The sequence below is a fragment of the Mytilus edulis genome, chromosome 8 (genome assembly GCF_963676685.1).
Source record: "Mytilus edulis chromosome 8, xbMytEdul2.2, whole genome shotgun sequence".
Classification (NCBI taxonomy): Eukaryota; Metazoa; Mollusca; class Bivalvia; order Mytilida; family Mytilidae; genus Mytilus; species Mytilus edulis.
The window spans coordinates 19,320,585-19,337,109 of NC_092351.1; the positions used below are offsets into that span (position 1 = coordinate 19,320,585).

General features: G+C 31.9%; 2 protein-coding genes across 2 annotated transcripts in view; one reads left to right on the forward strand and one right to left on the reverse strand.

The window, feature by feature from the left end:
• Positions 1 to 16,525, reverse strand: part of LOC139485010 (peptidyl-prolyl cis-trans isomerase D-like) — a 44,000-nt gene that overhangs the window by 19,048 nt on the left and 8,427 nt on the right. Inside the window, exon 2 of the mRNA XM_071269101.1 lies at positions 8,250 to 8,390. Within this exon, the coding sequence (XP_071125202.1) occupies positions 8,250 to 8,390 (141 nt within the window). The remainder of the gene's footprint in view (positions 1 to 8,249; positions 8,391 to 16,525) is intronic.
• On the forward strand, positions 4,370 to 6,521 carry LOC139485009 (protein trapped in endoderm-1-like). The gene has a single exon (XM_071269099.1). The coding sequence runs from the start codon at positions 4,450 to 4,452 to the stop codon at positions 5,683 to 5,685; it is 1,236 nt and encodes a 411-aa protein (XP_071125200.1). The 5' UTR covers positions 4,370 to 4,449; the 3' UTR covers positions 5,686 to 6,521.

The window sequence follows — 16,525 nt, forward strand, 5'->3', positions numbered from 1 at the left end:
GTTACATATTTGTTTTTCGTAAATTTTTTTACATAAATAAGGCCGTTAGTTTTCTCGTTTGAATTGTTTTACATTGTCTTATCGGGGCCTATTATAGCTGACTATGCGGTATGGGCTTTGCTCATTGTTCAAGGCCGTACGGTGACCTATAGTTGTTAATGTCTGCGTCATTTTGGTCTTTTGTGGATAGTTGTCTCATTGGCAATCATACCACATCTTCTTTTTTATATTATCATTTATGATAAGGAATCCGAATAAGATTAATTAATAGTTATATCAGTGACGGATTCAAAAAAAGGGGATCCGGCAGTTTGAAACCCTTTTTTAACTATTAATGCATTTGTATGGGGACATATATTTGAAATCCCCTTTTCTCCTGGATTGGACCCCCTCTCCATTTAAAAATGGCCGGAACCCCCAATGTATATAAAGGGGTTTATGAGGAGACGCGCTTACAAAACCGGCAAAACATATTGTATCGGTCCAACGGACGAACGGAAAGACGGACTTCTTTATCACTGTAACCCCCCGCTTGACAAAGTGGTGTACAATTGAGTGTCAAAGAGACAGCTCTACATCTTAAACAAAGTGAAGGAACTGTCATCAATGATAGGCTACAGTACGGCCTCGAATGTGTGTAAATACATGCATTTTTATATAACAACTAAATCTGTGTGTTTGAAAAATTTTAAGTATAACGGAGGACATTTCTGAAACTTATATACTAGTATACATCAAACCTTCCTCTTATTTTAGCAACATTTAAACATCCTTATACTTAATGTAGTAAGTCGAGTACACCCTATTTAGCTAAAAAATGTTTCATAAGTTTTCAGGATGTGAATGTATTGAAATATATTTGTGTTATTTAGAAAAATGCCACCTCCTAATGTATCGTAAATAACTTTGAAATCACCACTAGAATACAGTGACATAAAGACTGATCATACAGTTTTAAAATATACAAGCGAGACTGATCGTACAGTGAGAAATTCAAACAAGTGTAATTTTCTTATTTCTGGCTTCAAAGATCTGGTTGAAACTTTTACCACCACTTGAAATATACTTCATTTAGTTAATTAAGTCTGGTTTTTACGTTAATTTGTACACTAAGAGGGTAAAAAGATTGTTTTTAGGTTCGCCGACTGATTTTTCTTAGTGATGCACTTGAAAATCTCTTGATTAAGGCAAAGATACGAATAATGAATGTGTGGAATTTAATTCTAAACCATTTAAGAATATCGATGTCGGCTGAATTAATCATTAAGCAATGCACAGATGATCAACTTACCGTTTAATTCAGTATACCCATCAAATTTAAAATGTGATCAAAAAAGTTCTCGCTTCGAAAATCGCGACTTCCGGATAGCGTACAGAATAGTATCTACACTGTGATGATTAGGACAGCCAACTTTTTTACAACAATGTATTCTGAAATTATTTTTGAATGAATAGAATGCACAGCTATATGAATAATGTCAATAAGTCGTAATTTTAACCTAAACAACAAATTGGGACAGTTGTTTGATGTTAAACAATAATATTTAGTAACTAAATGTATGCTTTAAATTGGTAACACCATTGACACGATTCTATCAAAGCATGACCTAAAATTGTTAAAATTGAAGGAACTCTTCATTTTTTTTCCATTGCATATTTCTGAATATCGTTGCTACCATACTATAGAATCGGGACACATTTAAATGTTTTAAACAATGACATCATTTTTCAAAATGTTATCTCGTCAAAATTTGCACTTTTTTTTTATAATGACCCATATATCATGTATATAGGTCAAAGTACAGTCTTCATATTGCACACAGAGCCTTGGCTAACACAGAACAGCAAGCTATAAAGTATATATATACATTTATTATACATTTTGACTTGGATGTAGAGTGGTCTCACCTTCTTATTTATATTAAACCCTATGACCTACCTCTTGTAACCAACTCAATTTTGCAAGCGTTTAATTACAAACTTGTAACATGACTTTAGCTATGTGTAGTAGAAATAAGTGAGTTCATTTCTAAAATTGATAAGATTTCAAACCAGTCAGAATCCCATTATCAAGTGGCTATCATTGGTTGGGGTCTACAATGAGTGGAAACTTTCATACTGTTTAGAAGAGTATCCAATGAAAATTGAAGGTGATGTCTAGGCAGAATTATATCACTTTTGACACTGAGTTAATTCCAAATGCAATTGGTAAAAATAGATCTTATACAAAACACAAATGTAGGAATACCTTTTTCATTCCAATACAATAGTATACTTCTTGGTAACTCATTCAAAAGGTAATTTGGCACCATGTTAATTTTTTTTAAAGATTCCCCCCCCCCCCCCCCCCCTGTCATTTAATTTGATAAACAAAACTATCAAGAATACAAATCCATGTCCACTCTGTTATATTTTACATTTGTCATTTCGTGGCCTTACTGCTTATAGTCATAATATAAATAACATAATACCTTGCTATTCATAAACATGAATGTGCCTGTCCCAAGTCAGGAGCCTGTAATTCAGTGGTTGTCGTTTGTTTATGTGTTACATATTTGTTTTGCATTCATTTTTTTATATAAATGAGGCTGTTAGGTTTTCTCATTTGAATTGTTTTACATTGTTATTTCTGGGCCTTTAATAGCTGACTATGCGCTATGGGATTTGCTCACTGTTGAAGGTCATATAGTGACCTGTAGTTGTTATTTTCTGAGTCATTTGGTCTCTTGAGGAGAGTTGGCAATCACACCACATCTTCTTTTTATACATGAGTTTCAGTCCCCTACACTGTTAAATATTTGTTAATCGCACAGTGCTGTGTATTTTGCTGGTTTTTTTTTTTTCTAAATTAGCTTGAGGTAAAGGGGGAGGGTTGAGATCACACAAAACATGTTTAACATGCAGCATTATATCTTATGTTAATAACAATACATTTATAATTATACTTCATGTTAAAATGCCATATTTTGATTGGTTTAAATACGGGGGTGTTAATTTACTTATCACATGGCTGAGCAGGTGACAATTTTTTTTATTGTTACCCTCACAACACAAAATGCCCTGGTTACTTTTATGGACATGCTACAGATTCAAAAAAAATATCACTATCTAACAAAAAATCTAAAGGTTATTCCCTCATTAAATTCAGATGGGAAATAAGTTCATAATTATATAAGTAATTTTATAAAACTTGTGACACAATAATTGTTTTTGTTGTAAATATAAAATAGCCTGTGGAGTTTAGTGTCAATGACATCAAAAGAAGATAAATATAAAGGGTCACTCTACCACATCATGGAATCTGCTATTTGATATTTCTCCACTATAGACTTTGAAATTTTAAAATTTATTTCTCAACTATCACAATATAATGACTATAGACTTTCAAATTTTAAAATTTATTCTAATGTGATATTTCTCCACTAAAGTCTTTTAAATTTTCAAATTTATTTCTCAACTATCACAATATAATGACTAGACTTTCAAATTTTCAAATTTAAATGCAAGGCTCTTCAAGGGTTTTATTTATTTTGAGGCATTTGGTTACATATACATTGTTATATGTATATTTATTAGTTGGCTTAAGTGCTCTAAAAGCTTATCTGTCTAGGCTATCTGTATGCATATATATGAAAACCAGACTTTAATTGAAGATTTCTTTATTTAACTTAGTTTTTCATTAAGCACCATTAAAGCCCAAACAATTTTTTTGAAGCACTATTTTCATACATACATGTACATGTAAACTATATATGTAAAACCTAATTTTCAAAACAGAAATCATTTAACCTCAATTATCTTCCTACCTACATATATATTTTATTTTTGTTTCTTTAGGAGGGAGGAGACAAGCATATATCATGTATATTTATATGTTGGCTTATTATTGATAATAACCACTTCATAATCAAGCCAATTCCTCAGAGTAAAATAAACCATTCTGATTTATCAGACAAAGGAGAATTACTCTGTATTTTGTTCTTTTATTGGATTGAATGTTTTTTAAAAGTAAACTTGCTAACTTATCAGATAGAGAATTACTTTGTGAATTTGGTCATTGAAGAAGTGAATATTTGTACTGAATAAATACTCTGTGATATGGGTCATTCCGGGGTTATATTTGTATTATCAGGAAATAATTGGATTGTTTACACTCAACAATGTACTTATTTACCAGTAACCAATCAATTATATCTACTACTCTACTAATTACCTGTAAACCTGTAAAAAAAATCATGCAAATTTAAATGGATTTTTTAACAAATAGATTTTTTTAAATAAAAGTATAAAAATATGGACAAAAAACAGGAAGAATTTTCTGTCCTTCAATGTATATTCATACAACTTTAAACAAAAGTATGTTACACCAATTAGCATAATATACAATTTTACAACTTGCAAATGAGAACATGAAATAAGCTGGAATTATTAATTATTATGTAACGTCTAATGCGTATTTTCCAGATAATTCATGCTAGTTGCATGTCAAGTTATTTATATATTTTCTTATATATAATTAGCAAGTTAATTATGAAGGATACATGTATGGAATGGTGGTGTGATGAACCAGAGACATTACTGGTATTAGAAATTATTGTAATCGTTCTCAGTTTAATTGGATGTGTTTGGAATATTATCACTATTCTTGCGATTTGTTTTTCCAGTTTACGTTTCAAAACATACTGTGTCTTTATTGGAAGTTTGAGCCTTGCTGGATTTTTATATTGTTGTGTGATTCTACCGTTAGAAGCAGTGACATTTCACAAACAATATCATTCCGTTCCGCCATTATTCTGTAATGCAGTGGGAGGAGTAAGATACACACTTGTCGGTGTTATTGTGATACACTTAGGAATTATTGCACTTTATCGGTACCTAAATGTTGTACATTTAAAGCAATACCAAACACTATCTAAGAGAAAACCATTGATAATAACCATTGCTATTGGGTGGTTACTACCACTTGTGTTTACAATGCCAGCTTCATTACAAGTCTGGGGTGGATTTAGATATGTACCCGCCATTTTGGCATGTACTTTCGATCGAGACATAGAACAATCAAACAGAGTTCTCACTGTAACACTAGGTTTTATAGTACCATGTATTTTTATCATATTCTGTTATGTTAGAATAGGAATCAAGGCATATGGAAGCTCAAAACGTGCCAAAAGCACATCTCTGGTAACAGCTTTGCGTCGTTCTGCAATGATGTTGTGTATATTTGCAGCCTATTTTGTTGGGACATTTCCTTATTTCGTTGTCAATATTTATGACCAATCATTTTCTAAACCTGTCCATCATGTCTGGACTACATTTTTAGGATGGACATTGTACTGTGTAAATCCTATAGTGTATACAGTTATGGATTTTAAATTCCGCAGAGCCTACAAACAATTTTTCTCGTGTAAATGTGAAAAAAATCCTAGAAGAGGGTCTTCATTTACAAGGAAAAATCCTTTAGAAAGGGTGTCTTCAGGTACATTTACACCTCCTTTAAAAAGGATGTCTTCAATTACAAATACAAATCCTGAAAAACATGTGCATCCAGACACATTGAGTACAATTCCTGTTAAAAGCTTGCATTCAGCCTCAGGTGCAAATTCATATTCTGTAAGAGGAGCAACCTCCAATACAAATACAAATTCTGTAAGACGGGTGCCTCCAGATCTAGCTACATATGTGTGATATACACAGACTTGAAACTTTTTCTTTATTTTCTTTTAATGCAACAGAGTTGGACTTGAATAAATATGTCATACACATACTAATTTTTGTTTATACAGATTACTGATTAGAATTTGTATTTGAAAATTCATTGATAATCAATGTTATTTTTTTCCTAGCATTATAAGGAAGATATATATATCTTAAATATACTGTTCCCAGCTATTTCTAACATTTATGACAATACAAATGTACCAAGACTTCAACAATAGTCATGATAGTATGCTATTACTATACTTCTTGATTATTGATCATAAATACAATTGCATCTTTTAACGTAAGTTATGATTATGAATGTATCATACAAACTTAAAATATTTTTCGATCAAGATAATTGAAAGAAAACCAATCAAGCAGAAATGTGAGCTTTGTCAGAATACCCTGCTATTCAATAAACATAAAGTTGATCAGCGAAATATATGATAGGTATTACATGTTATTACATACTCTGCTCACATGAAGCTAGATACCATTATAATTTTAGTAAGCTTTAATTCGTAGTTCCTGATTAATATGAGACAAAAATTTCAAAAGGCCAATATGTGAATAAATACATATTTTAATTTTATATAGTTTGTTCATATGTTGTACTGTTACAGAGCTGTCCAAGGTTGTCCAAGGTTAGGAGAGGGTTGGTTGCCAGCTAACATGTCTAACCCCAACACATTTTGTATGTGCTTGTCCCAAGTCATGATCCAGTAATTTAATGGTTGTTGTTTGTTGCATTTTGCAGTATACCATATTTGTTTCATTGTTTTTTTTTGTTTTAAATAAATCAGATGGTTAGTTTGTTTAAATAGTTTTACATTTGTCATTCAGGGCCTTTTATAGCTGACTATACGGTAAGGGTTTTGCTCATTGTTGAAGCCATACAGATACCTATAGTCGTTTATGTCATTTGGTCTCTTGTGGGGAGTTGTTTCATTGCCAATTATACCACTTATCTTTATATTATATTGACAGTATTTGGTAACGAGGAAGTTGATGAGCAATGAATGGTTCTCACTAGCATTTCTATTGCAAAAACAATTGTGTTGGTCCTTAGTAAAATTTTGGTGGTCCTAACCTTTGGTCAACCACTTTTAGTGAACTTATTACATGTATTATGTCAGGGCCTTTTGTAACTTATACTGTAAATTGGTTTTGCTCATTATTAAAAGATGCACAGTGCCTCATGATTGTTCAGATTGCTGTCATTTGGTGTCTGTAAAAAAGTTGTTTCATTTATAAATGATTAAAATGAAAACCATTTTACAATTATTATAACAGTGATTTTCCTAGTGCTTAGGGGGAGTAGCCCAGGGCCCATGTAATTGGGAATGAATGTTCGTGAAATGTTGGCTTTGGGGAAAATATATATTAGCCTGTTTATTTGGAGGGCACATGGTATCAGCCATGTGCAACTTACAAGGGAGTTTGATGAAAATTTTGAAAAATTAGGAACAAAGGAGAAGATCCGGTAAGGACCGATTTTGGCCTCAAATTTCAGGTTCATCTGACGAAAATTTTTGACCACTTTTAAACACTTAAGTGTCTATTTTATTTGAATCAATTAGTTTTTGTGAAAGATTTTAACTGATTTAATCATAAAAAACGCATCGATTCAAGCTGAAATATGAAAAATCTACCAAATATGCCGAAAAATGTCACTTTTCAGATGGTTTTTGTCAAAAATGAAAGTGGCCGCATCCGTGTTCATCCTCAACCTTTATATATGTTATGTATTATCATAAAATACAACTTACATTTTAATATTAAGGATGAACACGAATGCGGCCACTTTCGTTTTACACGAAAACCGTCTAAAATTCAACTAAAATGCTAGAAATGTGAAGATTTCAGTAAATTAGCATGACTTTGTGGTGCTAGTACCCGATATATTTTCATCGTATTGTAAAAAAACAGCCCAGATTTATGTAGCAGAAGCATTCTTCTGTCCAATAAATAACTATAAGTTTACATTTGAACAATTTTGTAAAACTGCTATATTTTGGGGCCAAAAAGGGGTCTTACTGGACCTACTCCTTTCTGCATTCTGAAAAGGAATAACTGCATGAAGTGCAAACAAGATTCAAGAGATTTGTAAACAACAAAAACATGAAAAGAGTCATACAACACTAACAAGATAATGTGTGTGTAAATGTACCATGGAGAATTTTAAAGCTGAAAATTGGGAAAAAAGAGCTAATTTCTCTTAAAAGAATTGAGGCCCAAAATTAGACACAAAATGAGAGTTGGAAAATCTCTGTCATAACAAATCTACATGATGTACCGTTACTTAGTTTCTTAATATACATGATATATTAAACAACGTACAAGTTTACAGTAAAATTATTTCTTTCATGGTTCTTTTTAACAACTTCAAAAATTAGTGGCAAGAAAGCTTTATTTTGAGTAAAATTTACAGCTTTACATGCCTAGGACGTCCAATACAATTATTTAAACAACCCTAGGTGGCCTTATTCCCTCAATTTTGATTAAAAAAAGTCTTTTGACACGTTCAAGAACATTTTTTGTAGACTTACTTCTGTGAAAAGGACATCCTTTAAAATGCAGAGGTAATCCTGTTGTAGCTCCATTGCCTTTCTCTCCTGTACACAAAGCTCGAAAATTCTCTGCAGTCTTTGGCAACTTATCTTTAAACAGTTCAAAAACAACTCTTCCAACTAAAAAACAAAATTTATAATTGTTTTAACTTTATATATATCCTCAGAAATCTTTAACCTTGAGGACTGCATCTATATTGTTACTGCTTAACAAGTTCCTTAATTAGTAAAATACAGAAGCAGCAGTTAAAATAAGAACAACACAGGTTTATACATGTATAGCATTTATTTTGTTCAATTCAATGTTCCTAAAGTAATTCAAAGCCACAATTATGCAGAACAGTTGAAGTGAAATAACCAAATGGACAATTGCAGATTGGCCTCCTCCATTGTGTCACCAGTAACAACATAATCAAATTTCTAAAGTATTGGTTTGACAGTGCAAATATTTCACTATTTTCACAGAAAGAACTTTAAATTACCTTTTTCAATAAATCAAATCACCCTACTAGTATTAAAGACATATATATACATGTATAACAAGACTCAGGCTGTCAGAGTGACAGCAAATCGGACTTTTAAACATTTATTTGTGTCCAGCTAGCATTTTTCAATATCACAAGGCCTATACAATGTACATATATGCAACTCCTGAACAGTAAAAGTGAAAATCACCATTATTGACCTTGACCTCCATTTTGTCTTCAGTAACAACATATCAAAATTTGAAAAGCTTTAATTGAACAGTCAATGAGTTAAATCAAGGGCACAACAAGAAACACCATTTTTTAATCTTTCAAGAACCACAACTCCTGAATGGTAAAAGTGACAATATTGAACTTGACCTCCATTTTATCATCAGTAACAACATATTAAAATTTTGATAACTTTGGTTGAACAGTTCACAAGTTAAAACATGGACAATACAAGCTTATCGTAAATGGTTCATGAATAAATGCATGGACACTGCTTGGCAGTTGCCCAGTCTCCTGATGGCCAATGTGATGGCTGTTTAGCCAGTCAAGGTTGTTAATCAAAGAGCAGAATGCTCTGAGGGATATGATTGCCATTGTTTTCATTGACACATGTATAGCAGTTCTGCCAACTTTTCATAAAGCAAATGCGTGAGATTCGGCCAAAATTGAAAAGATCAAAGAGAAAAAAAGAATAGATCAAAGGATTACTTTCCACAGCAGTCACTGAGAGTTAGAGAAGGTATTCTACTTTGAATAGTATCACCGTTGATTCTAGGAGGAACCCCATTTTTAACTCTTTTTAAATATGTAATTTCCTTTGGGTTAGTGGGCATGACTACTTTCTGTACACACTCCTCAGTTTAAATTGCAATCGTTTTTAATATAATACGACGTTTATCGACATCTAACAAGTTAACTTTTCTTGACGAGTCGTATTGTATTGTGATGGAAGTAACTTCCGAAAGGGAGACAACTCGAAACGATAATATGGAAGACTACATTTCGGCTGAAGGGTGTTGTTATTACACCTTTAAGATGTGGACTACATTTATTTTAATTTAAGGTAGCACAATACAAAGATTATTCATCCCTAATCAGACACCTTTAAACTGATGTTATTCCTCTCATCCTTCTTTAAATTTTATAAATGAGGTACCAAAAGAAAGAAGAAGGATTAATCTTTCAAATTATGATAATTTCATTATGACATAAATATTACATAATTAATTGTTATGTAATTAGTTGCTATATTGTGATGTCCACACTTGAATTAATTTAGCTTCTGGTCCGAGTACACAGTTATCGTCCTTTGATTTTCGTTGTCCACGAATATAGTCCTTAGTGTGGACAGTGTGTTACTTGCCAATTTTTGTTATACCCCTTCCAAATTGATTTCTCCATGTTTTATGCCTCATATAGCAAGTTGGGGGGTGAAATGACACTGTAAAAAAAGTTGGGTCATAAATATTAATGTAAAGTAGTGATTAGGTCCAGCTGAAAAAGGTCAAAAATTAGCACTTCGGAAGCTGTCAAAAGATTTCAAGACCCCCTTAACATAAGATTGTCCATATTTTGAGTTAGAGCTGATGAAGTTTTCTATAATTTTGATATAATTAGTCCCAAAAGTAGTACAACACACTGTAAAAATATTATTGAGAAAGCGCAGGTGGGTTTTTTTTAATTTTCATTTATTGTCTAAAAGAAATGCACTACGAAATAACTGTGTACTCGGACCTAAGAGGTGAAATCAGGAAATATAGAATCTGTACTTTGGCAACTTCCCTGAATGATTTGATGGTGCCAATTTGTCAAATAGCATAAAACTAAAGGATTTAAACTTTTATTTGATAGAATTTCTGCAAAAATGACCAATTTTGGCATTATATGGTCAAAATAAGCATTTCATAGCTTTTTCAATTTTGATGCATAAGTGGCATTCTGACTTTCTATCTGACATGTTTTCATGTGTCAATTTTTGTGTTTCTATGCTTTAATCCAGTTTTATTACTCATTTGTGAACTCTGAATCTACAGAAAAGAAGATTATCTCAGAAAATATGAGCAAAATGTGTTGTATAAATGACCCTCGTCTAACGCCCTGTTTGGATCAAGTTAAATGTGAGGAGCATGGCACATAAAAGTTGAAGTCCATAATAAATACCTCAATAAATTTGTATAAAAAGCACTTAACAATGTCTTTTGTACCTGTTTCATTTCACATAATATCTTTCTTTACCTCTGTAGGATAGCATGTGGTTCAAATATAAGCCTGTTGAGACTAAAATTGCATGCAAGTTTTTCACTAAAAAGTGAAAAATCTTTGTATCAGACCATACTGTCTACAAAAAAAGTTGAATGTAAGAGCCTTTTTGTGCTCAGATTTATTGTATCATGTCACCTGAGTATAGAAATGATAGAAAAGACACAAATTTTTATTTCCTATAACTTCAATATGCATTTTTAAATGTAAATATGTGCTACGGCCTAAATTGACCCTAAATTAATTTTAGTCTTACTTGGCCTAAGACCCTTTTAAACTAATATGATATGTTATTTGTAAGTTTTCTTTCCATTTAAAGTACATTAAGTACATATGTAAGGATTATTTATAATCAAAAAGCTTCACAAACTTAAAATTGCTGGAAAATTTTACATCTTCATGTAAGGCCCGCTTCATTGGAAAACCTCCATTTTTAGGCACAGGCTCATATAAATTTGACTTTTGAAAAATTATGCTAAGTCTGATATAACAAATGAGTACTCTATTGCTTTAAATACATGATATATTATATATTAAGGCATTTTAAAAGTATTTTTTTGCAATATTTAAATTTTATAAGCCCCAAATGTTGATAGTTGAAATTTCTCAATTTTAACGTCTAAATTTAACACGCAAAGTTGAATATAGAATTAATCATATTGTCTATAATAAATATCCTATTGCTATGAAACTTTGTAAGCAGTCTTGTAATATATTAAGCTTTAGTCATACCAAGTTTTATTAAGATTGGTCAACTTTTTCTATCCTATTAGGTCCGAGTACACAGTTATCGTCCTTTGATTTTCGTTGTCCACGAATATAGTCCTTAGTGTGGACAGTGTGTTACTTGCCAATTTTTGTTATACCCCTTCCAAATTGATTTCTCCATGTTTTATGCCTCATATAGCAAGTTGGGGGGTGAAATGACACTGTAAAAAAAGTTGGGTCATAAATATTAATGTAAAGTAGTGATTAGGTCCAGCTGAAAAAGGTCAAAAATTAGCACTTCGGAAGCTGTCAAAAGATTTCAAGACCCCCTTAACATAAGATTGTCCATATTTTGAGTTAGAGCTGATGAAGTTTTCTATAATTTTGATATAATTAGTCCCAAAAGTAGTACAACACACTGTAAAAATATTATTGAGAAAGCGCAGGTGGGTTTTTTTTAATTTTCATTTATTGTCTAAAAGAAATGCACTACGAAATAACTGTGTACTCGGACCTTCTTTGTTATTCATAGCATCCCAAAATATTTTATAGAATCTTGTACAACACAGTTTGATCTCCAAAACTGTGTCTCAGATTTTTCCTATTGTATTTCATTCTCTCATAAACATGATAAATCTTCAATGAAGTTTGCAACATCAATTCACAAGAGATCACTAAATTTAATTTGGTATAAAATTTGTTCTATTGATGTTTTTGGAAATCTGAGACATAGTTTTGGAGGTCAAGCTGTGTTGTACAAGAATCTATAAAATGTTTTGGTGTTGACATCACAATATAGCAACTGATTACATAACAATTAATTATGTAATAATCATGTCATAATAAAATTGTCACAATTTGAAAGATTAATCTTTCTTCTTTCTTTTGGTACCTCATTTATAAAATTTAAAGAAGGATGAAATGAAACACATCAGTTTAAAGTTGTCTGATTGGGAGTTAAAAAATCTTTGTATTGTGCTACCTTAAATGATGCATATGATTTAAAATTATGCAACAACAATAAATCTCAATAGCAGACAGACATACATGTAGAAAGGACCCCATGCGTTTAAAATTAATCAATAGAGTGGGGGTCCCAGAGCAACCATTCAATCTGATACCCCTTGAAGTCAAGAAAACTATATGCATGCGCATAGTTACATGTACATGTACATAAACAAATCCGTGACTTGCGATATGGAACAAGAACCTTTATTAAGTTTAACGACCTAGATGGTTCTCCATTTCTTTATGAGAGTACAATATCAAATATCAGTTTCATAACGGTGACATATATATAAGAAAAACTCCACTTCAGTTCTTATATGACAGAAATAGATTTATCGGAATTCAGAGAACTCTCGCATTTTATCAAAACTGGGGAGTTCCCTCTGACATGTTTCTAAATTTGTAAAAACACTAAATACAATGAAATATAAATACTGCTTAATTCTGATTTTCCGAGTTGTTAAAAAATATGTATATAAGTAAAGGGAAATATCAAACATGAAGATCATGAAAAGAACATTACAGGAATGTTGTTTAACCCTTTCGCCGATGAGTCCCGGTTTACCGGGATTCACGCTTCAGACAGCTGACGAGTCCCGTTTTACCGGGATCAGAATACATGTTTTATGTTTCCCGCTCAAAACAGTGCAAACATGAGTTATCTTTCTTTGATGAATACCCGGATGAAAGTGTAAACATGGCGCTTTCGTTTGTTGAAAACCGTGTCAAAATCAGAGGAAATTTACAGAATTTACGAGAATTTGAAATGAGGGAACATTTTTTTTGAAAGAATATGGATGAATTGAAGCCAAATTAGTATACTTTTTTGACATAAAATGTCGTTTTATGTACAAAACACTTGGAATGGACATCGTTCAGTGTGAGGAATTTGTACAGCCTCGAAATTTTTTTCAAAAGTTTGCCGTTTTGGGTTAGAAAATTACGATTTCGGGTCAAAGAGCAGAATTTTGAGAATTTCACCTTGATGATGCCGAAAATTTGAATATTTTATGAGGAAAAAATTATCAAAACATGAATAAAACTGTGAACATGGTGTTAGTGAATGAAATAAATACACAAATAACTACAAATAAGTTTTTATTGACATTTATTATGAAGATCTCCCACTTGAGCAATAGTAGCCAGGGAAGCCATCGTCTCAGAGTAGCTTCTGTCTGGGCAGCAATCAGTGAAAGGGTTAAGTTCAATCCTTTTGTTTGTTTTTACCTTTAAAAGCAAGACAATCATACAAATCTGAGATGTTCCTTAACAGTTGATGTGAGGGCATGGCCCAGAGTCAATGCATGGTATACATTTTAAGTCTACAGATTGCTTGAAAGCAATCGTATCCCAAAAACTGCCATTGTCGTCAGCCAGCAGTACATCCAGTTAACAATAACCAATTCATACTTTGTAAAAAGTCAATTTTGTCAACATTCTAAATTATTTCCCAAAATTGATCGCCCTGAAGATCATAAAAAACATTTTATTAAAATTAAGTACCGGTATGTCAATAAAGGCTTTGATTTTGTAAATATTGCCGGTATATTTAACGACCATTCTGTTAAAGAACAAATTCCTGGATATTTTGACAATACTGAGCTACCTCTTATTTGTTATATTTACAAGAAATCTATCCGGAAATTTGTGTTTAATTATAGTCAATAGTGTAAAGATGTTAATATCAGTGAATATACACCTACTTCATGTAATTGCAGTAATTCCGAATATATTTATGGACCCATTTCCCATGTTATAACAGGCGATCTTAACATCGTTCAAGACCGAGAGTTAAAATCATTTCTCAGTAAATGACCTAAATATCGTCCCCCGTCATTTATTAATTGGAATGAGTGTCGTAATATCATCCACGACTCACTCCATACTTACTGTATGAAATGGATAAAACGGGAAAAAGCTGACAAAAAATCTTTGGACTCTTTTTTTAATTCAGTAATGAAGATAGTTGATATACGTATTCAACATTTTAAAGAACATTTTACAATAAACAATAACAACAATAAACCTATTTCTCGTATCAAACATAAACTAAAAGAACTAGCCAAGGAATTTGTTTTTGTCCCGGCAGATAAAGCTGCTAATAATATTATTATTGTTTGACGTAAATTTTACATTGAGGTTTTGAAAAAGGAAATCACCAATTCACCAACATTCCAACTTACTCCATTTTCAGAAAACGAAATCTGTAACAAACATAAACTTTTAGGCACCGCTTTACAAGCAGAGCCAAATACAATGAAAGTCCCAACTATGTATTGGCTTCCGAAGCTACACAAAACCCCTTACAAATATAGATTTATTTCGTCTTCAAGCCATTGTTCAACTACTAAATTGTCTATTCTTCTTACCAGCACACTTGGTACAATTAAAAACCTGATAATAAATTGTTCAAATAAGGCCTTCGAAAATAGTGGAATAAATTACTTTTGGAGTGTCAAGAACTCGTTGGAAGTACTTGATAAATTGCATGCTTATATTGGTGATTTTGAATCTGTTCAAAGTTTTGATTTTTCTACCCTGTATACCACATTGCCTCCCTCACATTCTCATTAAGAAAAAATTCACACACCTAATTAAATGGGCATTCAAAAAATCAGAATGTGAATATATATGTTCAAACTCTTTTAGGTCATTTTTTAGTAGCAATAAACAAAAAAACTATGTTAATTGGACATGCTTTGATACTATATATGCCCTTGAATTTTTACTAGATAACATTTTTGTTCGCTTTGGGGATTCCGTATATCGTCAGATTATCGGAATTCCAATGGGGACTATCTGTGCACCACTTATTGCGGACCTGTTTTTGTATTGTTATGAGTTACAATTTATGACAAAAATAAGCAAAGACCCATCGAAACAACATCTGATAAACAAATTTAATAATACTTTTAGATATTTGGATGATATTTTGGCTCTCAATAATGACGACTTCAGTATGTATATTAATGAAATTTATCCTGTTGAACTTACTTTAAATAAAGCTAATACTAACAACGACCACTGCCCTTTTCTCGATCTTGATATCTATATCACTAATGGAAAGCTGAATACTAAAATTTATGATAAAAGGGATGATTTTTCATTCCCTATCGTTAATTATCCGTTTTTAGATGGTGACGTTCCCTTGTCACCATCTTACGGTGTTTATATATCTCAACTTGTACGATTCGCTCGTGTATGTAACAATGTTTTAGATTTTAACGAGAGAAATTTATGTATTACTGAAAAATTATTACACCAGGGTTTTCGATATCACAAACTAGTCAAAACATTTACTAAATTTTATCATCGGTATAAAGACATCATTCGTAAATATAGCTCAACATGCAGACTTCTAATACGTTCAGGTATTTCACATCCAATTTTTTATGGTAATATTCTTTATAAAGCACAAAGGTGTCAGTATTCACCTCAGAAACTTACAAAACCTTTGAATAGACTTATTAAGAAGGGATATAATTACGATACTGTTGTCAAGTCATTAAAGATTGCATATTTTGGCGTTAATATTGAGTCACTGATAAGGTCTTTGCATCGGAACTAAACACATTTATTCTAAAAACAGTTGTTGGCATGACACGGGTTATGTTCTTCTCATATATGTTATGATGGTATGATACTAAACCCCTAACGGGAAGGATTGTGCCTGATGTTCATATGATGAAATCATAATCTTTCAGTCAGTTTAGTTGAAGTCTGGAGCTGGCATGTCAGTTAACTGCTAGTAGTCTGTTGTTATTTATGTATTATTGTCATTTTGTTTATTTTCTTTGGTTACAT

Excerpts from the sequence above, each read along its gene's own strand:
- LOC139485009 (XM_071269099.1), top strand. The coding sequence starts at position 4,450 with ATGCGTATTTTCCAGATAATTCATGCTAGTTGCATGTCAAGTTATTTA.